The following is a 22,860-nucleotide window of genomic DNA, read 5'->3' as shown; positions in this document are numbered from 1 at the left end:
ATTATAATTATAAATATATATTTATATATAAAGATGTCTATAATTATGTTTCTTTCATATTATATGCTATTTATGTTTATATACTTATACCTAAGAAAAATAATAAAGTGTTTACTGCATATACAAGCAGAAATTATACAAGAAAAGAAAAATGTATGTGTGTGTGTGTGTGTGTGTATACGTAATTTATATATAATTATATATTTATATAGAACATTTTTTATCAAAAGATTTTATTAAAATTTGGATTCCATGAGAAAAAGAAATATACGGTTAAATATATAGGTTAAATTTCTTCTCTATAAGGGCGTGAGAATCACAAGATCAAAAGCTCCTTTCTTTTTTATTTGAGCATGTATAATCGCGCATTTCGTCGTAGCGTCAAAGGTAAACGCAAACTATCACAGTAATCGCCACGAAAATGCGCGTCACGAGAGCACGACGAACAGGAGAGTGAAAATGTAAAATTTCCATTACTTTCTTGCGTCTAGTGAAAGATCTCTGGAGCTTAAGCCTAATTAAACATACATTCAAAACGTGTCCATGTGGATGGTATCCATGCTGGAGTACATATTGGGCACGCTGTTTCTGCTGCCCTGGCCAAAGGCAACCACGTCGACAATTTCGTCCTCCAGTTCCTCCGAAAAAGTCACCAGTACCTGCACATTCCACAGCAGATTACGTGACTCATAATCCACGAATTAATTATCATACAAAATCAACTCGTCTATTGTAAAAAGATTGGACGAAAGGATTTTATCACGCGTTAGACTTTATAACATAGATTGTGCTCCTTTTCCATTAAAATTACAACGACGAGTGAACTACACGGAAAGAGAGACAATCGTGCTAAAAAAATTTAGCTAGATTTAGATTTATATAAAGTAAATAATATTTCAACATTTTTGAGTATTAAAATAGTAATACAATTAATATAAAAATAATGTATTTTAAGATGCAAATTTTAAGATAAATGATTAAAATGTGTTAATTTATTATATTAAAAATATTAATTTTATTGAAAAAATAGATTTTCACAATTTGTTTAGAATTATGTTAGTGTTATATTATTTGTGTAAATTTTTTACATAATATTTGTATTATTTCCTAACATATTTATCTTATATTAAATTAACATAAAAATTGGAATGAACCGTTTGAAATATGTGAAATAAATTTAACATAAATTTTCCAACTATGTAATTGCTGGAATGTCAAAAACTTTTGCACTCATCATGCTCGAGTTTCCTACGTATTATTTTGATTGTCTATACGTAATTTTCAAACCCCCAACTAAACTTTTAGATATTTCAACAAAACCATTAATCATTTATTCCTTTCCATGTGATAGAACAATTTTATTCATAATTACTACTTTTTCGGCAGGTAATTTTTTTTCATTCGTAACGAACATCTGCGGATAGAAGGTACTTTTATGCAACGTGCAATTTCGCTTTGCCGATCAAACGTCGCACGTAACGTCCGCGCCTGCAATTATCGCGGCTGTGAATCGCGAAACTGAAGTTTTGTTAGAACTGGGTGTAAACTTTCGGTCGTTGCGTCGCTGCAATTCCGTGCATGCTTCGCGTTGAAACACGTTCTCGCAATAGCGAACAGCGAATGGCGAGCGGGCGGCGGGCGATGGGACGGAAAGCTTTACTTACAACGAAGTCCCATAAAAATCTCAAAACTTTTCCGACCGGCCAAGTTTGCCCTCTGGTTTACATACAAGCACACTGCAATACGGCAAAAAATTTCCTACTTTGTTTGCGAGATCGCCGTCTTTACGTCATGGTGAGAAATGCATTTACATAATGTCCTGACGCCGCGGACAAACTTGGGGGACGATCTTCTTCTCGGAAAATATTGGTAAGCCGAGCTAGCTATATAACGAAGTATTAGTTTGATAAAACTACAGATATGACGTTTGTAATTGTATTGTAATTATTACTACAGAAACAAGTCGAGCACCTAAATTAAAAAAAACTACTGCACTGAAAAAAGTATTAAATTTTAATAAATATTTGTTTGAATAGTACTAGCTGAATATTTACCAAATGTAAGCGTATATTTGGTATAAGAATTATAATTTGATTTAATTATCATTTTTTTATTTAGTAAGTATTTATTTATCTTAAATAAATATTAAATTAGTACTAAATATATTCAAACAGATATTTATTAAAATTTAATACACTTTTTTTCAGTGTAAAAATCGTCAGTATGTGAAATACATTAATATATTACGATTGAAATGCAGATTTTTTAAATGTAATTATAACTTTCAAAATATTACATTTAGCTTATAATTTCTCGATCAATAAAATGAAAAAATATATTATAATATATTTCACAATCTCCTGGCTTAATTTGTCAAAACGTTTTAAAATTCTCAATAATTTGATGAATATTCTTTGATACCATAACAATTTTATTATCGATTTAGCTTCCAAATAGAATTCAATTTTTGATTGTAGATCTCATTTATGTTTTGCATGCACTAAGAAAAATTTCTGGTTTCAAGTAAACAAACCAGAGAATTCTATTATTAATCAGAAATTTGGTTATCTCTAACTAGAATTATTAATTATATTAGAGTCAACCGGAAAATTCTTCCATCTTTAACCGAAATTTCAATACAAGCCTTTTCTCCACTGTGCTCCCAATTTTTCAAAGGATAAATACCCGAAAAGGTTTCGGAATCCTTAGAAGAAGACTTTGTGCGGATAGTTTTCTGCGACATTGTGGTAATCTAAAAGTTTTTAGATTCTGCCCGACCCAGTTTACTACCGTACTTAGGACTTAATTTATATTCCGAACCGCGCTAACTTGAGCTGTTGCTATTGTCGTTACTTTAGAAGCTTACAAAACAACGGGGGGTTCATGGCAGACTTTAATGTTCGCACAGGGAAAGTTTCAAGAAGTAGGGATGAATACGTGACGCAAGTTTGTATTTAACGACGATTTAAATACACCCAGGAGAGGACAGATGACGATGTTTTCCAGCGCGGAAAACGGCGAGCTAAACTTCCTCCTGGCTAATAACAATTAGCAATGATAATCCTGAAGATGCTCCCGAATTCGAGAGGTACGGGATGCAATTGCACAGTAAATTGTCGCATACGTCAATATTTTCGGAATGAACCAATTATCGTAGAAATTGTTAAACGTCACGGGCTGATAGATCGATCCTATTATCGGTCGAAAAGCGATTCTATTTCTGATGACAAAAAGACTTCATAAAACCACTTCTCTCCGTTTCAAGTACTGAATTTCTCTCACTTTACCAACGCGCCGTCTTATAAGTGATCAATTAAGCTCCCATTATTCATCGCATTCGATAACGCTCCTCTTGAATTTCTCGCACATTTCAGTTCGAGTGGATATTGATATTTTATTCGCAAGCATTTTTGTCACAATCTTCTAATTCCGTTCGAGGGTCTACGAAATCCATTTTGACTGAATCTTTTGTCAAATTTTTAATAAAACTCATTAAGGTTACATTTTAATAAAAGCGTAAGGAGAAAGTAAATAATTTAAAAAAATATATACTTTGTTGCAGTTCTTATTTCTCGTTTTACGAAAATTAAATCGTACCCGTTTGATCGAGATCGATCGATCACTCAAGCAACGATTTCAATTTCTATCCTTTTCTCAAGCGTCGGACAGTTCATTTCGATCTGGAACCGCTCCTTAGAATTCTCAGATGCCGTAGAACTGTGAAAGATAGTCGGAAATGGATTGCGTACACTTTTCGAAGCCGTAAGATCTACATACCCACGCTGACAATTTCGCTGTCGCGCAACTCACCGTTGCGTGATTTATGATCATTGCTCGCATCTAAATCGCGAAACACTGAATGATGTATTGTTGAAAAGATTGCGAAACAAAGTAAAAGTAATGTAAAAAAGAAGATATTGTTGTCGTTAACTCCGTTTCTCCATAGCTTCATTTTATTCACGCGAAGAGCATTTTTTTGCGTGTTGTCCGATGATGCAATAAATTCTTAATTCGTATTTGTATATGCACAATAAAGTTCACTTTCCTTTTACGACACGCGAGCAAAATAGATTCTGCTGCATTCCAACGAGTAAATCAGGATGGATAGGAAACAACCGTAAATAATTTTGCAGCGTAAATATAGCAGCGCTTTATTTTAATCCCGTTTCATTATTCTCAGCTGGACAGCGCTTTATATAAAACCTGAATTTGAAAAGAAAAAAACAAAAAGGAGGAAATTGCAAGCTTCATGCATCGTTGTAATGACCATTTTTTTTAATACCACGTCGTGAATTCTCTTTTTGCGCTACTCGCAGACTGAATTTTTCGTAATTTTTAAATTTTGTCTGATGCGGCGCATACAATTTGTGAAAATAATTAATAATGTAATATCGTGACCGAGAGAGCGGTATTAATTAAAGTTAACATCTTTGTACGACCTACTGAAAACTTATATATAAGAAGTTTTTTAATTAGCCTCAAAATTAAAATTTTTCTTTATTAGCCGGCTTATGCAAATGCGGCGGTGGCGGCTTTGCGCGCATGGTAAATTTCGCAAAGAGTCGCGAAGAGCAATGGAATAGTTTGGTGGTAAGACGGAGGTTCCACGAAATGCAAATTTTAGTTTCTGGCTGCCAGAGATGTACGATTTTACGGTATATCGTTAGCATCTTTTTTAATTGCAATGTGATATACATTTGGTTTTCAAACCATGAAATCGCAAGCGATTAAAAATCACAAATACAGCTCGAAATAGCACTTGTAATAAAATATTCATTTATTAAATAATGGTTTAATAGGAAAGTCATGAAATCAAAATTATCTTTACCTCATATGATTTAAACGTTATCAACTTGATTTCGTTTATTAGCGTTAAAAGAATTTTTAGCAAAGGCGGAAAAGTGATTACAGATAAGCGTGCACGTTTAATGGAGTAACATACAGAACTAATATTTCTAGTAATAAATATATTTTTATCTCTTTCAATATTTCTATCTTTTTTTATAACATGTTTATTTTGTTTTAAAAGAATTCATTTTTTCTTCATTATTATAAAATTGGTATATTTAAAAAAAATGTATTATATACTTATATAATATATTTAATTAAAATTTTATTATCTATTTGAATTAATTGCTTAAATCACACAAAATTTAAAAGTATCTAATTCAAAATTCGCGATATTAAATAACACACGATTTAATGCGTTTACGATAAAAATTATGTATAATTTTATATACATTCACTGTAATTCTTGAGAAGATCACGATGCATAATTTTGTAAATCACACATCTCTGCATGCATCTTCTCCACGTGCAAATATATTCTCCCTCGGTGTTGCGACAAACGGACACATTAGATATAATTTGTTTGTCCGTAAGTTGGACATGCAAGCCACTCAATTACACGACAGTCGTGTCGCTTTAAAAAAAATTTTATTCCCAGGTAAAAACGCGAGAGCTTTACGCGTGAGAGAAAAAGCGCGGGATGTCATGCACGTGTCTGTAAGTTTGCGAATATCACATAGAAAGAGAGATAGGACAGCCTGCAATTTCGCATAAACGCAGCCGGTATCTCCGGATTTACTGCAACGTCGCACGAGGACGGAGACTCGAACAGAACGGCAAAAAATTCTTTATTCTTGATAAAGACTATGACACACAAAACCTTAAGCAGTGAAATGTAAGCAGTAAAGAGATTGGCCAATCACAGTAAAGACCGTAAAGCTATAACGTAAGCAAATCCAACATGTTGATTTCCTTATTGTTTACGTTTTACTGTTTAAGCTTTTTTGGCTGTAATACTGCATGGCAATATGAAAGAAAGCTATCAGCGCGTCATATGATTTTCGCTTGATTGCAATTAATTTGATTGCACTTCAATTACATCGTCGTGTTCACAGCGAATAATAACGTTAAATACACGACTTGAGAAACGCGCGCGAGGAAGGGACTTCGACACTTTGACGTGCATTTACCGAATCGCGCTGACTTGCATACGCCAACAATATGCATTTACCGAGAAGCGTCTGCAATCCGTTCTCATTGAAGCGACGTGGAAGACAATTGTCGTTACAACAACGCGATGCACAAGGACTTCGAAATGTGGGGGCGGAATTCGGAGGAGCGTATCGCGAGCATAAAATTTACACTCGCAATTTCGACAAGATTCGGGCTTCATTATTCAGATGGTGAATTATTTCGGAGAAGGAAAATGGGGAAAGAGAGATGTGAACGGTTAATTAACAACAGTTTTTGCACGGTGGGGAAGATAGAAAAGGGCATTACGCGCGCTACAGATACCCGGAAGCATTTAGATGAGCTTAGAGGCAACCAGCCGGTGTGAGGGACGAGTTTCCCGCCTCCCTGTAGCTTGTAAACCATCGCGTGGGTGTATGTAAGCGAGCTACGAGACGGGTGGATCCATTAATATCCGTCAGGATCGGTGGGACGAAAACGCGGATCGTCTTTGGACGACAGGAGGAGGCGCTGTACGCCGGCGGTGCATCATCTGCTGAAGACAAGCCCTTAGAATATCGTCGGCGTGTATTCATCGTGGAACGTTCGCCCAAAGGTCACGTCATGAGAATTAAATATCGTAGTGTTAAGATTTGTCTATATAAAAGTCTCGTAGACGAGATCGTAAGAAATTGACCAATCCTTGTTGAATATTCTCTTTATATTGATTAGTTTCCTACGACTTAGGGTCTGTGCTCAGACCCTTAAGGTGTCACGACCGTTTACGACATCTGTGTAGACGAGCCTTTCTCCTGCAAACACAGTAGACGTAAAAAGCCTTAAGAAATTAATTAATCACAGTCGATTATTCTTTTCATATTCGATCGTAATTGGTCAATTTCATAAGGTTTACTACATCACTCGTGTTTACGGACTGGATAAGAGTACGGTAGATAAAGTGTTGGTCGATTATTGTATCTTTTATGAAACGCCTTTAACAATTATGTGACTGCGCACATACGTAAGTATATAGGCATTTACAATGAGAAAAAATGTTATAAATTTTAATAAATATTTGATTGAATGGTATTAACTTAACATTTATTTATAATAAATAAATTATTATTTATTATTAAAAATAAAAAAATGATGATTAAATCAAATTAATGGTTTTGCACCAAATACATATGTTTATATTTAGTAAATATGTAGTACTATTCAAACAAAAATTTATTAAAATTTAATGCATTCTCTCAGTATAGATACAACAATTTTAATTGTTTTCCAGAAACGACATAGTCAATCGATACTTTTTCCATTACATGCTTTTGCTTTAGTTCAGTATAAACATTGTTTTATCCTTCTTGGTATTGAATGAATAACGAAGATATAATGACATTTATCGATTATATCTCTTTAAAAAAAAGCAGCCTACGCTACCTACGGAAAGAATAATTTTGCTGAAATCTCTAAAATGTAACTAGCTACAGATTAAAAATAACTTTATTGGACCATCAAAATGGTATATGGAACGTTCAAACTGGTTGCTAAAATATGTCAACATTTTTAGTATTGTTCATTATAAGTGTATTCATTAAGTTTTTTATGTATTTATTTTGATGGTCTAACAAAATTATTTTGTAGGACCAAAAATTTGTGTCTAATTAAATTTTTTAATTCTTCAGTAAAACAGTGTCCTTTTTGTATATTTATCGTGTACTCTTGCTTGAAACCGTCAGTAATTATATACGTATATATCTGAAATACCTTAAACTCACGATACAATTTCAGAAAGTAAAAATTATAAAATCGCGAGGATCAAACTGACATAATTTCACGTATGACAATACGTGCTTCAATTTCGGGAGCATGTTCGAAATAATACGAGAGACGAAAAATTTGAAAATCAAACTTGATGAAAATCCACGAAATGCAGTATCGTTGAATTGGATTCACTGACCTGATCCAACGAGCTCTGTGTGAGTGTGTAGTCCGTGGCCTTAAGCTCCTCCGCTAGAAGCTTCAGCATGCTGAAGCTCACGCTGAGCGCCATGTCCTGGCTTCGTGGTAGCAAGAGCCGAGCAGCCGTTGCTTGTCTCGAAGAGATCATCGCCTGTGGCAAATATTTCAGGATAACCCTCCTAAGATCCGTAGCGGAGACTGGTTGGCCGAATCTCAGGAAAGCGACGTATCCTTCGCCGAATCTAAAAGTCAAGTCGGCTTTACAGTTTTCAAGGCAAGTTCTCAACATACGTCAAATGACACTCGAATTAACTGTTGATGATCGTAGTAAAGAAGCAGCGATGGAGAAGTTATTCGGAAGAGCGATGTTAAAAGATTTGCAAGAATCGTAAGAGAGAAACCGGTTTTATTAACATTCTTAAATTCATGATTTATTCACTTTCTCGTTGCATTCGATCGCGGGGGACGCGGATCTATATTTCAAGCTTCTAGCTTGGACAAAGGACACAGGGGATCAGCTTTTACTGCGCTTTCTATACTGTTTAACGAAGTGCATTCGCCATTCTTTATCATTCAATGTACTTTCCGCGACACACGAGAGCGGATTGCAGGATAGGCTGCTAACGTGGACAGGACCATATCGTAAATTCTGCCCTCGATGGCTCGAGAGACACTGCGGGAACGAAAGAATCGGTATGGGAGGAGGTAGAAAACATTTTCCGAGATCCTTTACGAGGGCACTTTAGGACTTTAGCAGTTAAATATTTATCGCACGCTACATTATTATTCTAAATAAATCATGTCGTGTTTAATAAAGATTTCTTGTATAAAAATAAAGATTTCTTCGTATATATTTAATTAATTTTAGTTAAAATAACTACATCGAGAAAAATATGTTTGATATTTGTTATTACAATTGTATAATAAAATAATTGTGATTTTATTGTAACAATTATTATTATTATATATGTATATAATAACCGTTAAAATGGAACTACAATTATTAATAGTGACTATATTTACAGTCCTACTATAAATATAATTATTATTACTAATAATATTATAGTAATATTATTATTACTAGCACTACTAATATTATTACTAAAAAATTTTACTACATAATTGATAATTATTAATATACATTTAACAATTTTTATATTTTTTCTAGAAAAACATATAGTTCATTTTGAAAATAATTATAAGTATACTTAAAATATGATAATTATAACTATTTTTTTCTCTCAGTATAAAAGGGTGGCTTTGTTATCGCATTAGTGATTATGTCAAGTCAGTAACTTTTTTCACGCTTTTTTCCACTAAGAAATCAAACTTAGTGAAGAGCTTACATAAAAGATAAGAGTATTACTATCATGAGAGATCTTAGTCTTGATTACATTTTCCCGTGTCTAATTAAAATACATTATGGCAACTCGTTAAAATTTTCTTTGATTAAGCTGCTAAGAAGAAAAACTATTTGTAAGTTTAAGCCAACGATCGAGGATCTAATGAACTTCAACCACCAGCTTTTTCCCACTTTATACCTTCGTTGTATCGCTTATCTCTCTCAAGAGGATTATCAAACAAAATGGGATGGTATAAAGATAAGAGATTTCAATTGAAGAATATATTCGTTAAGCTGTGGGACCGTAAGTTTTCTGGTTGGGCCAAAAAAAAGGATTGTGAACAGGAACGGAAAATCAGAACTGATAGAAGCGCTGGGCTTTCTGTGTACGGTTTATGAGTCTGTTGGGAAATATCCGAGGTTAAAAGAGACGAGCTATTCTACAAAAGGAAGGTCAGTGCAATCTTACTTGTGCTTCAAATGCTGCGGCGTTCCTATACACCTGAGACCGGCTTTGGCGAGAATGCCCACCCTCGTACAAAGATTCTCGCATTCGGCAACGCTGTGTGATGTTAGTATGACACATCCTTGACTTCTCGTCACTTGTTTCACAGCTTTAGTCACGAAACTCTTCGTGGCAGGATCCATTCCGCTAATAGATGCAAGGAATAAAATTAATACATAATTAAGTAACTGTCGTATGAAATTAACAATTGTTTAACATAAGTTATAAAATAATGCAAAATACCTCGTGGGTTCGTCCATGAGAATTACTGCGGCTGGGGCCATGATGCTTATTGCGGCACATAGTTTCCTTTTGTTACCGCCGCTAAGGCCGGAGACTCTTCGATGAGCGTACTTGAGTAGATCTAATCTCTTTAGCGTTGTCTCTACTGCCTGAAATAATAAATGAAATAATAAAATCTCTAATATCCCAACTCCGAATATTTGTTTCTGCAAATTTAATTCTTAAAACTTAGCTCTCTTTTGCAACTCGGAAATAAAATAATGTGTAAAAGTTTACAAGCATTTTCAATAAAACAAGCCGCGGAAACCGACAATTCATCCAGTCGTATATTTTATTGTAACAAAAACACGACGTCCACCAAGATCGATTTCTACTACTCGACACCCTTAAGAAAAATCGTAAAGTATCGTAAAGTATATGTTTTTCAAACTCTTCCAAGAAATATCATAAAGGCAAATAAGAGATATATAAGTTTAAAAAGTCTATTAAATTTTAATCAACAAATTTAATCTTTTCTTTAAGGATCTCTCAACAGATTTAATTTTTTCTTTAGATTTATTCATTTCTTATCTACCTTAGGGACATTGCTCAACCCACAAACTTCACCGTGAATCGTCAAACATTGATGGGGCGTGAGGAATCCGTCCAGGGCGTCGCTCTGAGGGCAATATCCAACCTCGCCATTACACAAAGGCTGTGCGCCAATATCTTTCCCCTTCAGAATAATCTTTCCAGCCGTAGGAATGATTTCTGTTGTCAACATCTTGAATGTCGTACTTTTTCCTGCCCCATTCACCCCCAAAAGGCCAAAGCATTTCCCGGCCTGTACGCCGAAACTTAAATTTTGCACAGCGACATTTGTCCCGTATACACTCCTGTATTCCTTCCGCAGCTTCATGGTCTTCAGGGTGTCGTCGACCATCCCGGTCTCGACTCTCAATCTTTCCCTGGCAACGTCATCGTCTTCTTGCACTGTTTCATAATTAACTTTTTGCCTTCTTAAATTAGGTAAGAATCGACACTCGATCACTAGATTTAACACGAATAGAATCACGCCAATTACAGACAGATAGACATAATGATAGCCTAGGAGATCCCAACCGAGTGGAGATTTGTAAGTATCCATGTGAAATCTTTCCAACAATTCGGCGGTTATGTCATTCGTCGTGATCTGAACCAATCCGTCGGCGAGGGCGTATTGCGGAAAGATCATTAGAATATAATGCAATACGTTCCTCACGTCTTCAGTCGTTTTACTTCGGCCAATTATGTCGAGGACTAAAATTGTCGATAGACAGACCACGCCTATGAAAGTATTTACGCAGAAAAGTACCATGTTGGATAAGCTCGAGTCATCGAACGCTTTTTCGGCTAGATGCGAAAACGGTAATGCCGCCCATCTAAAATTATGGTTGAATATTATAAAAATATTTATGTCATATCAATCTTATATGAGAAAACACGCGAACACTTACGCAAATAGAATTAATAGAAGACAAACTCCAGCTAGATTATCTTTCGCAACATAGGCTGACAAACCAAAGATCTCGAAAATAACGATTGCTAAACAGACAGCACAAAGAAATACCTAAAGAAAGAAATATTAACATTATTAGAAATTGTGTTGAGGAAATTGTATAAAGTATAATGAAAAAATATTCTGTATATTTATGTTAAAAACTAATCCTGATTAAAATTTTTCAAATGCTAATTTAATATAATGTGATCATGTTATAATATTTGAATATTTTGTGTTAAATTAACATTTAATATTTTTAATGTTATATTAACACAAAAATTTATATCGTGTGGAAAATGTGAAATGTGTTAAATTTAACATACATTTTTCAACTGTGTATTAAATGATATGTTTTATCATAAAAGAAATTTCTATATTCTTTTTTTTCCCATTAAAATTACTTACTATAAAATCCCAAATTAAGATTGTCGTCCAATACGTGACAGGATGAACTCCAGCCAAGTAAAGTATTCTCTTCTCTTCCGACAATCGTTCTCTAACTATCTCTTTAGCTCCCTGAGCTGCAACCAAACTGAAAGCTATCAAAAGTACCAACCCTACGCCGACATCCGCCACATGTTGCAATCTGAAGAAATAAAAATATAACGTAAAATTCTTAACGTTTTTAAATGATATTTAATCCGTAAACAGTCACTCGAGAAATATTTTTACATCTCAGCAGTAAAAAATATAAATTGCTACATAATATTGCTTTATTTGAATATTTTGTTTACGTTTTTAATTTTTTTTTTCATAACTGTTCTCTTGCTTTTAAATATGCAATTTTATCGAAAATTTACAATAAAAAAGTGTTATATTAAATAATTAAAATTTTTATGTTTTAGAAATACTGTCATAATAAATTATTTAACGTGTTTATTCCGTTTAATTATTTAGTTTTTCAACTTATTTTTTTGAAAATTGTGATTAAATTTGTGTATCCATAATGTTCTCAAGTAGTAATAAATCGAAAAGTAATCGATAATATATAATATGTTGTTAATAGTGATTTAAATTAGAATGTAAAAACATTCCAGGTGATCGTTTATATAAAAAAAAAATCAAGTGATTACTCTCGGATTAAACGACACAATCCAACTACTGTAAAAGAAGAAACGATTGGATATACCTTCTGCGCAATATTTGATCTGTAATATTAATTACGAAAAGTAAACAAGAGTGGTATCGTTAGCGATTTGACGATACAAGTAGGAACTCCGCGATGTAACGTTAAAACACGCGCCGAGCGGCGAGCTATCGGTGTGAATACCGAATGATGCGGTACGTTAATTAAAAGTAAACGAAACGTCCGGATGTTTCGACTCATCGACCCTTTTAGATTCAAGAGCTTCGAACCGCGCTCAAATATCTTCGTTTATCCTTTTGAAGGAACCCACCTGCATCTCATCACATAAAATTCCGTAGATAATTAATCCCGTGGATGCGCGCAACGAGAAATACCTTCGACGGAGATTTTCTCCATGATTTGTCGCAATATTAGAGGTGAAGGCTTACAGTGTCGTTCGATTTAGCTGATCGCTCGATAGCTTCAAGGGATGATTGAGTGTGGTTAAGTGTCCTCGCACCCCGGTCGCTCGCAGGATTGCCCCATTCAGGGCGTTCAGATACGCTGGCATTGAATGGTGACCCTTGTTATTGTACCAAACGATGAAAAGAGGATCCTCCTTGGAGTGCGACAAGGACCAGCCACCATATCTGCGAGTAGTTTATTTAGAAAATTTTAATCGGATTTTAATGCCTACCCAGTAAACATTAACTAAAAATAACATAACATCAATATTATAAAGGCAATTACTTATTGATTATGTTTCTCACATGTATGATCCTATAAGATTTAATTAATATTTAAATATATTTTATATTTAAATATTATCATATATATTATAATTTTACATCTAGCAATTTAATTGTTATGTAACACATTACATGTGTATTCATGCCAGTTCTACAATAGCTGTAATTTATAAGTTGTAATGCTGCGCTTATCTTAATGCCGAAACATTACGTGTCTCCTGATAAGTGTGGTTGTAAGAATTAACCAATCAATATTCTCACATTCGGCTAGATTGGTAGATTCTTATAATTACAACTCTTTATAACTATGCTATTATAAAATAAACAGTATATTTATGTTATTAACTGCGAAATTGTATAACACTGATCTTTACTTTTAGTTGGCCATAGAACACAGAAACTTGCAACAAAATATTTGCAACAACATGTTTGTAATATTACTGCAATATTGTTGAAATGATTTTGTGTTAAGTGGATTCGTGTTTACTGGGTAACTTCTTCAGTTTAATGCGACAACAAAATTTACCGTTTCTCTATATATTCCTGATGCGTTGAAACTATCCAATCCAGAGTAGGTCGGCCAGGCAGGGTTTGAAGAAGACCTTCGACAGCTTTAGAAACACCTCGACAAGTTTGTTGACCGTCCAAACATTCACAGGTTCCGGTATCCTATGAATTATTTAAGAAATAAATGCGCAATAATTAAAACTTATTTGTAGTTCTTTCAAAACAACCTTGGCCATTTTTATATAGGTTTTGATGTCCTTGCGTATAGTAACGAAACTTAATTAAAATTAAAGATTATTGCTAGAGGATCAAAATATTCCAGACACACAATCTTCTAAATCAACACTATTCAAAAATATCCTCTTTGAAGTACATTGGATGTATTTTGATATATTTTTACACGAAATATAAAATATCTTGTAAAGTAACAATTTTTTTTTATAATTCTACTTTAATACGTTTATGTGCAGAAGAATGAGAGGAATCATATTATAAAAAAAATTATTTAATTTAAAGAGCATTTTAAAATGGCGATGACATTTTAAAAAATTGGAAAAAGCTAATTCTTTTCAGCAACGAATATTCAGTAACCTATTATTCCTCAATCAGTATGCAGTTTATTACTATACGCAATCAAAAATAGGTAAGGGTGAAATAATTATCATTCGTTCATACATTAGGTAAGGTTTGCCATGCGCCGGCATAATCATCTCCGAAGCGATCGTGCAACTGCATAGACACTCGTTCTAGGAACGGGTCATTACCGTCAATACTGCAATGATAAGGTACCAAAAAATTTTAAGAATATTAATAGAACAAGAATATTTAACTTAATTCAGTTTGATAAAACTTAAAGCTTTAATCTACAAAAAAAGTAGTATAAAATAAAAGTAGTGTAATAGATCGTATTCTGTTAGCAACTGATATTTTCATACCAATGAAATTTTTACCCCGCTTTATTTTTATTTTATTCCTTCTATTCAAATCTTTTTATTAAATTTTTCCTACCTGTAAAAATAAGTCGGATGAGTGTCATAAAGTTTAGGGGTCAAATCCAGGGGTGGTTCATTCTCGGACGGTGGTCGTATTAGAGAAAATCCCATAGCGACTGCGACGAACATGGTTGGTAAAACAAGCGCAGCCAATGGCGCTCTCCAATCCCTCGCGAAATGCCATAGCCTTTTTTTTATTATAGCTTTCATCTGTCGAATTGGCGACGGTCTCACTATCGTATCGGTAATTAAATCGATGTTGTCGTCCGATACGGGAACTTCTGCGCGCAAAGTGAAAACTTTTATTTTTCTTTATAAACTTAAATGCCGTCGATTAAAAGTCAATTAAACTAAACTTCTTTCCTTTCAAAATAGTAAATCTAATTTTTTTAATCGGGGCATAACACTTAATTAAATATTCAAGATGGTAATTTTAAGTGGCACACGATACTATAATAATAATTAATGGCTTTATTATCATTTTCTTTTTCTTTACATACTTTCCTATTTTTTCATTAAATATATTGTAACTTTAAAGTTACAAAACTCCTTTTTAAGTATTGCGTTTTTAAAAGATTATATTTTTATCTGTTTTGTTTTTAACTGTCTTTCTTTTTAGAGCTTTTAATTAGAAAAGTAAACATGTATCCTCCACAGGGCATGCATGTGGAAAATTTCTCACCGACGTGTTCCACATTAACAACGCTATCTTGACTTGCTCCGATAATGCTCGATCCTCTGTCTGCTCGCGCGCAAAGATCCAAGAAGACTCTTTCTAGAGTGTCGCACTCCAATGAGAAGTGCGAGAATCCCAAGAGCTTACGATTGTCTTCCAGCGCCTTCGCCACTTGTGCGATGCTGAAACATTCCTGGCTTTACTCAAACGCAAACGCAGGTGTTTAATCGATTTTGTCTCAAGTACGATTACAACGATTCCTTTTAAGATGAATCACGAGGCTTGAAATATCAAATATTTGCAAAGACGGGAAGAATTACAAGCATTATCGCGAATCACCCTACGTTATAAGTAGATTTTACTTAATACATATATACTTTTTTCTTAAATCCTGCTGCGTATTATACGAGTTCCTTTACACAAATAAGAAAAAATAAAACAAATACAACTTCAAACTCAATTATAAAATTAATCAATATTTCAATAATGTGTACGCTAATAACACAGGCCCACAAAAAATAACAATTTTTAATCTTTATAGTACACACGATCATCACAGGATCATTCGTGTTCTGCGTATTTCTTTTCTTTGAAGTACTAAGAGCACTTAGTTAAATAATGATCTCTATTTTCTTTTTTTAAATAAACAATCTCATAAATATTTTTTTAAAGATGTTAAAATATATGTAAGAATTGATTAATAATTTGTTATGTACTTGTAATGAAGATTAATCCAAAAACGAATGAACAATCGTAGTAAAGGACTGGAAAATAATCGTAAAATTAATATTTTGAAAATTTACTCATTGTTAATGCCATTTTTTCCTTGATAAGGTAACACAATGGTGACCTCTGTCTCGGAGACCTCGTTTATCATGGTGTTCGGTATAATTTCCTCGATGATAGTACGAAGAGCTTTCAAGTTCTTTTTCTCAACTGTCTCTGCTATTCCTCCTATCCCTGCATCACCGTTGGCGTAGTGATCAGGCGGGAAAGACATGTTTAGTTTGTATCCTGTGCCATGTGTCATTTTTAAAGATAGTGGTGAACCAGTGCACAAGATCTTCCCTTTGTGCATCACCACAACCGTGTCACTCAGCATGTCGGCCTCGTCTAGATGATGAGTTGAAAGAAGCACAGTCCTGCCGATTCTATGTTGGTCTATTAGTCGCCAAATCCGTCGTCTAGCTGCGGGATCCACACCGGCGCCGGGCTCATCCAGAATCACCAAACGTGGCGAACCGAGAAAAGCCAGGGCCACGCAGAGTCTACGTCGTGTACCGCCTGACAAACGTGACACAGGCTCGTGTTCCTGACGGCCAAGTTCTAGAGAGGCCATCATTCTGTAGAAATACAAAAAAGAATCCGTAAGGTTTGTCTTCAATTGATAAATTATACCTATTACAAAACGATTTTTCTGAGAAGAAAGACATTTTTCCACGTACAAAGGAAATATATTAGACGAAAAAATTGAAAGATTTTCAAGTAAGTAAAGAAGCGTGCCAAAGATAAATTCAATCAAGGCTAAATCCTTTTAATGTCTAATAATAGTATTTCTATATGAATTTTGAATGTATCTATCAGTTATACATACATATAAATATCGCATCGGTTACATTATCAATTTAATAATAATTTGATTATCTGCATACAAATATTTTAAAATGTGTTTTTAATTTATTTAACTAATTAATTTATTATAATTTGTGATGATATATTTCAGTTTTATGATTACATTTTAAGTCTGACAATCGGCGTGCAATTTATATGAAAGATACATACAAAAAAATATTTTACTGCACCAGCTAGAATTATTGCTATTTTTTATATCTGGTAGAAAATTATGCATTATAAGCGTAGAATTTATAGCACTATATTCTGACAATATATGCAAAAAATTTTATATCTCATAATCAAATATGAATCACTGTTAAATATGAACAGTCACAGTTATCTGATTAAACGTTACAGAAAAATTTTATTGATAAATTTTACAAATAGTTTAGATATTAATTCTGTTTCTGTTATCTGTATATTGATTGAATATAAAACATATCTAAAATTGTAGTTCTTGTAATCATTTATTCATGTTAATTAATTTTTCGTCTCTAGATAATTTTTGCTATAAATGCAAAATCATTTTTTTTTATGTATATTTAAAATTTACATAGAAATATTATTATATAAGCACCAATATCCAATTTTAATTGTAATACCTAGACTTGACGCTTTTTTTTACTTATTTAATACATATATTTTTTAATGAATATAATTTTTGCACAACAATGTGGAAGTTCACATTTGCTTATACCAGACTTATTCTTGAAACCATAAATACTAATAATTTAATTCATTTTAATAATTGCTGATTTTTTCTAGTTTAGCATCTTACTCGTTAACGTTCTTCTGCATATTATTGTTATCATCATTAGGTTTCTTAAGCTTCCAATAAAACATCATGTGCTCCCTCGGCGTCAAAGTTCCGATGAGCACATTTTCCTGAGGACACACTCCTATCTCGGGCTTACAACCTTCCTCACCGTTTAACCAAATTTCGCCATTGGTTGGTGCTACCATTCCCGTTAGCATTTTGCTACAATGAAAGAGCAAAATTAACGAACGTTGTTCAATTATGATATTGAATAGATTTCAAGACATATCGAAATATATTTAAAATAATGATTAATTCGAAAAGCAATTGACGTACATAATAGTAGTTTTTCCTGCGCCATTTCTTCCAAGCAGGCTTGTTACTTCACCCTCGCAAAGCTTCAAAGTGAAGTCCTCCACGGCGATGACATCACCTCGTTCGGTATGATAGACTTTTTTGACTTCGTCAAATTTCACACCGATTTGCTTCTCTGTGACCGTCAAGTTGCTCAAATCGCTCTCATCATCTGCTCGTTCAACAACAAGTGCCAGTTTATTATCAAGAATAACGACGCCCATATAATTGAAAACAAGCTTTTACCAATTTCACGTAAAAAAAGCGAATTTATAAAAATTGTTTTCAAATAAAAAGCAACTCCATATACATACCATAAGTACGAACATTTCTCTTAAATAATTTCGATATCATCTATCAAATCCGAGAATAAACATAAAATGTTCCTTTTTAAACTTCGTTCCATGCGACGCGTGCAATATCGTACGTGCAGATATCGTATAAATCATTCAAATGTAGGAAGTAAATTAGAATCGAGAAAGATATAGAAAAGAACGATTACCTGGTTTTAACATACTTGTTCTTAAAATATTGTAAAAATATAACTAGAAAGAAAATCGAAAAATATGCAACATTCACACAAACTTTATGTAGATATGACCGTGTGTTTCAACACCAAATTGAATATAAAAGCATCCCGAAATGCAAGGAAATATAAAAAGCATGATATACCCACATATTTATGACATGAATAAAAAGAACAGATGCGGGATATAATTACAACTACAAATAAAAAATTTTTTAACACTTAATAATATTATAACTTGATTTAATAATATTACTACTAAAGTAATATTAGTAATCCAATATTACTTTAAAATGTAATAATATCAGATTACAAATGATATTGTTAGTGAATTATGCTTTTCTTGGAAATAAGTTTTTTCCTTGATGAAAGTTTTGTTAAATTTTTACAAAAATGCCGAAATTCTATATTATTATATGAAAATTGTTGATGATCATTTCCACGTTCTACTATTGCGTTGAAGCGAAATTTAACTCAGTTTACGTCTATCAAAGTGTTCTTTTTATCCCTGCCTCCTCGTAAAGCCATGCGAGCTCGTCGTCGACGAACAGCGCGAGAGACAAGCTGAAAACAAACTTCCGTGACATGCGTGTGCAGAGGGAAGAGTGCGATACCTTGGTAAGTAACTGAGGAATGAAGAACGTCATTAGTGAAATAGAGATTGTTGACGAAGGCGAGGTAGCTTGGTCTGCCATAGAGAGAGCGTGTGTCGGTCCACCATAAACTACGGGACCTCAAACTGTGAAAGCCCCTACCTGGAAAATTATCGGTAATGCTCGTCCGTTTTGCAGATAACTCACCAGGTCTCCTCATCGACTTCTCTTAAATGACGTAACGTCTCTCGTCATGATCCGCACTCCTGGACCTTTCTTGTAGATGCATCTCGTGATTATAGGAAAGAGTTAGAGTATGTGTGAAATGTACGTGCAAAAAGTTTGCGAAAACGTGATAATACCAGGACGATATGCGTGATCTTATCATTATTTTATTTATATGAAAGCCACGCAAAAGAAACGCGTTAGAGTATTTTTATGAATATTACTATATGAAATTATTTTAAATAAAGGAAAATTAATTTTTTTATTGAATATAATTTAAGTCATTAATTTTTTGATCAAATTAATTATTGATTTAATAATTAATTAATTGTCGAATTAACATATTGTAGATATAAATTAATATATTGAAATAAATTATGAAATGTTTTATGATTTGGAATAACTTCTGTATTTTTTCATAAACGAAACTATTAAAACTGATCCGTGACTTTTTTTGAAAGTAAATAGTTCCAATTATTTGTTATATTTATTTCAAATAATTTCACTGCATAGCTCTAGCGATTTTAGTAAATGTTATCGATGAGAGAATTGTGACAATAATACAATAATAGGGCATTAAAACACAGAAAGACAGATATACAATTCTAAAATCACCTACAAAATTAAGAGAACTTCAGGAAAAATTCTTTTGTTAATAAAATCAATCTTATAATAATTTGCACAATTTATCGATCACGATTTATTTTGCACGGTCTTGCACGAGAAAAAGGGAAAGAGAAACAATATCAGTGTTAGCTAATTTCTACTAGTCACTCTTAACACCTCCACCAGAATGTCAAAGAAATATTTTGTCTCGGAAAGTGGATTTGTACCTGAATCAGTGTATCTAGTGATGAGATAGCCGATCATGGCATACAAACAACCATCGAAAGCCATCATTATCAACAATATTCCCAAAGTCATCGGATCACCAGGACTTGATTCTTCCCACATATGTGCCCAAGAAAGACCAATGCCTTGAACTTCTTTTCGCACCGCGAACAGACATCCGTAACAGAAGCTGGTTGACATGCTCAGGCACTGAAAAATAAACCGTTTTGCAATATTCTTGACAATAAAACAAGTCCTTCATTAACCTTTCGGAACTGACATGATCTATCAAACCCTCTCAATTATATCTGGAATTGATGATAGATCTCTTGATCATACATCTTTTTATCAAAAATGTTAAACAATTAAATTTTCTTTATGTTACTTCTTGCAAATTTGAATTCTTTTTTATTAAAATATATTTTCTATTCTCTCTCTCATTTTTTTAATATAAATTATGTCATTTTGATTTCTTGAAATCCGAAATTTTTATTAATAAAAATTAAATAGGTCTTAATAACTGTTACAAATTTTGACACCAGAAAATTAAATGATTAGACATAAATGTCACGCATTTAATTGTTACAATTCTTTTAGTTGTACCTTTACTTTATAAAATTAAATACACCGAGAAAAAATATACTAAATTTTAATTAATATTTATTTAAATATAGTGCCAACTATTGAATAGTTATAAAAAATCATTTACTTACAGTAAATAAATATTTATTTCACAAAAAAAAATGATATTAAAATTAATGTTCTTTTACCAATTATATATATCTTTATATTTAGTAAATATTTAGTTGACACTAAAGTTTGTTTTTTTTTTTTCACTGTAGAAATATGATTAGATTGCTAGCTCAACTCACGATTAGAAGTTTGTATCCTAATCCGAATACAGCCTCCATGGCGATAACAATGACATACGGCATATAAGTTAACAGGAACATGACAACTGTGGTAATTGCGGAGAGACTAGCGGAACTAAACATCGTCGAGATCATGTAGCTGAAATGTAATTAAGATTTACAGTAGTTAACTTCGGAGCAGGAAATGTAATCTCATGTTCGAATACGTATAGCTGGCACGACGGCAAGAGATTCTTGAAGTAGTTACCTACCAGAAGGTCACTATAGAGAAGATATAATCAAAAAGTAGAACAAGCACCAGGAGAGGATCCGATCGTGGAAGAATTTTTCCAGCCAATAGAATTATAGAGATGCAAATCATCACGATTGATAATTCCGCGTAAGTTGTAATAAACCAAGCTAGAGTATTTCGCCATGGCTTCAATCCCATTACACTCATTACCTGAAAAATTAATTAAAGCAAACGGATAATAATAATGTCAATATATCAAGATTTTATTTATAAAAACCTACTTTGTAATTTATAATTTGTGTCAAATGTTAGATTAAAATTCTATTTAAATTTAAAATTATATATATAAAATCCTAAATTCTTATATAAATTGTAGATAATTTAAAATAGACTTCATATGTTACATTAACATTACATTAACAATTGTACCATAGAATTTTGTGATTCTCTTTCCCAAACGATATGTCTGACAGCTGATCCAACGCACATCATTAACGCAAAAAAGAAGCACACTTGCATACCTTGAGACTCGTAAAGCGTGGTTTGGAATCTGTAACATTTATTTCCTTTATTAATTAAACATTTATAATATCTTTTTCCCTCGTTACTTTGATAAATAACAGATAATTGCTAATAATGATTGCTAATAAGATACATCAATTTTATAATTTTCAACAGATTAATCCAAGTCCTCAACAATTATAAGGTTCTTATCTAAAGATATACGACTTACGGTATATCTTTCCAACACGGATACGGCATCTGTTGCGTGACTGTCTTCCATTCAAGGTCGTATCTTCGTGTTTTCACTTTCACTATCGCACGATCGACAGAGTCCTGAAGTTGAATAAAACCCCGAAGATACCTGAGATGCTCAAGAAAACTGCTTTCTGGCCCGGGAAGCCAAAATTGAGTTTTTAATCGTCTAGTGGACGGCACGTAGTCCACATCCATGCGGATTTTATAGGTAATATTATCCGGTAATTCGTGGTCCAGAGATCTCTTCGCTAGATGCGAAGAAGTATCGTCCAAAAAGATCACCCCGGCCAGAAACTCGTTCGTTTCGGTCAAGCGGCTAGCTGCTACTTCCAGTTCCTCTTCCGTGGAAAATCCTATTGTTCTATTCACCAGCACACATCCCATCATGCCGTTCAGCATGCCGATCATCGAAATCAGTTTCGTCGAATTTTTTAGCCGCCATGCGAGCTCGCTGATATTCAACTCGGAAAGATCACCTACACGACAACAATTTTTTTTAATTGGAAACATTTGTTTGCATTTTAACATAATTTTTATGTTTAACTCTCCGAAGCGCGACACCGATATTTGTAACACAA

General features: G+C 33.3%; 1 protein-coding gene across 1 annotated transcript in view; it reads right to left on the bottom strand.

The window, feature by feature from the left end:
- Positions 1-256: 256 nt before the first annotated feature.
- Positions 257-22,860, bottom strand: part of ldd (lipid droplet defective) — a 35,286-nt gene continuing 12,682 nt past the window's right edge. Inside the window, exons 28-48 of the mRNA XM_018536951.1 lie at positions 22,257-22,758; positions 21,953-22,073; positions 21,543-21,733; positions 21,292-21,430; positions 20,422-20,629; positions 19,385-19,525; positions 18,227-18,416; positions 17,912-18,112; positions 16,323-16,862; positions 15,526-15,701; positions 14,860-15,124; positions 14,527-14,623; positions 13,871-14,013; positions 13,045-13,245; positions 11,935-12,115; positions 11,486-11,598; positions 10,585-11,410; positions 10,011-10,159; positions 9,732-9,914; positions 7,919-8,162; positions 257-659 (exon numbers count right to left, since the gene is read on the bottom strand). Coding sequence (XP_018392453.1) covers positions 531-659; positions 7,919-8,162; positions 9,732-9,914; positions 10,011-10,159; positions 10,585-11,410; positions 11,486-11,598; positions 11,935-12,115; positions 13,045-13,245; positions 13,871-14,013; positions 14,527-14,623; positions 14,860-15,124; positions 15,526-15,701; positions 16,323-16,862; positions 17,912-18,112; positions 18,227-18,416; positions 19,385-19,525; positions 20,422-20,629; positions 21,292-21,430; positions 21,543-21,733; positions 21,953-22,073; positions 22,257-22,758 — 4,940 coding nt within the window. The 3' untranslated portion in view covers positions 257-530. The remainder of the gene's footprint in view (positions 660-7,918; positions 8,163-9,731; positions 9,915-10,010; positions 10,160-10,584; positions 11,411-11,485; positions 11,599-11,934; positions 12,116-13,044; positions 13,246-13,870; positions 14,014-14,526; positions 14,624-14,859; positions 15,125-15,525; positions 15,702-16,322; positions 16,863-17,911; positions 18,113-18,226; positions 18,417-19,384; positions 19,526-20,421; positions 20,630-21,291; positions 21,431-21,542; positions 21,734-21,952; positions 22,074-22,256; positions 22,759-22,860) is intronic.

The sequence above is a fragment of the Cyphomyrmex costatus genome, unplaced genomic scaffold (assembly GCF_001594065.2).
Source record: "Cyphomyrmex costatus isolate MS0001 unplaced genomic scaffold, Ccosl1.0 scaffold1624, whole genome shotgun sequence".
NCBI classification, from domain to species: Eukaryota; Metazoa; Arthropoda; class Insecta; order Hymenoptera; family Formicidae; genus Cyphomyrmex; species Cyphomyrmex costatus.
This window is presented reverse-complemented; position numbering and strand designations above follow the sequence as displayed.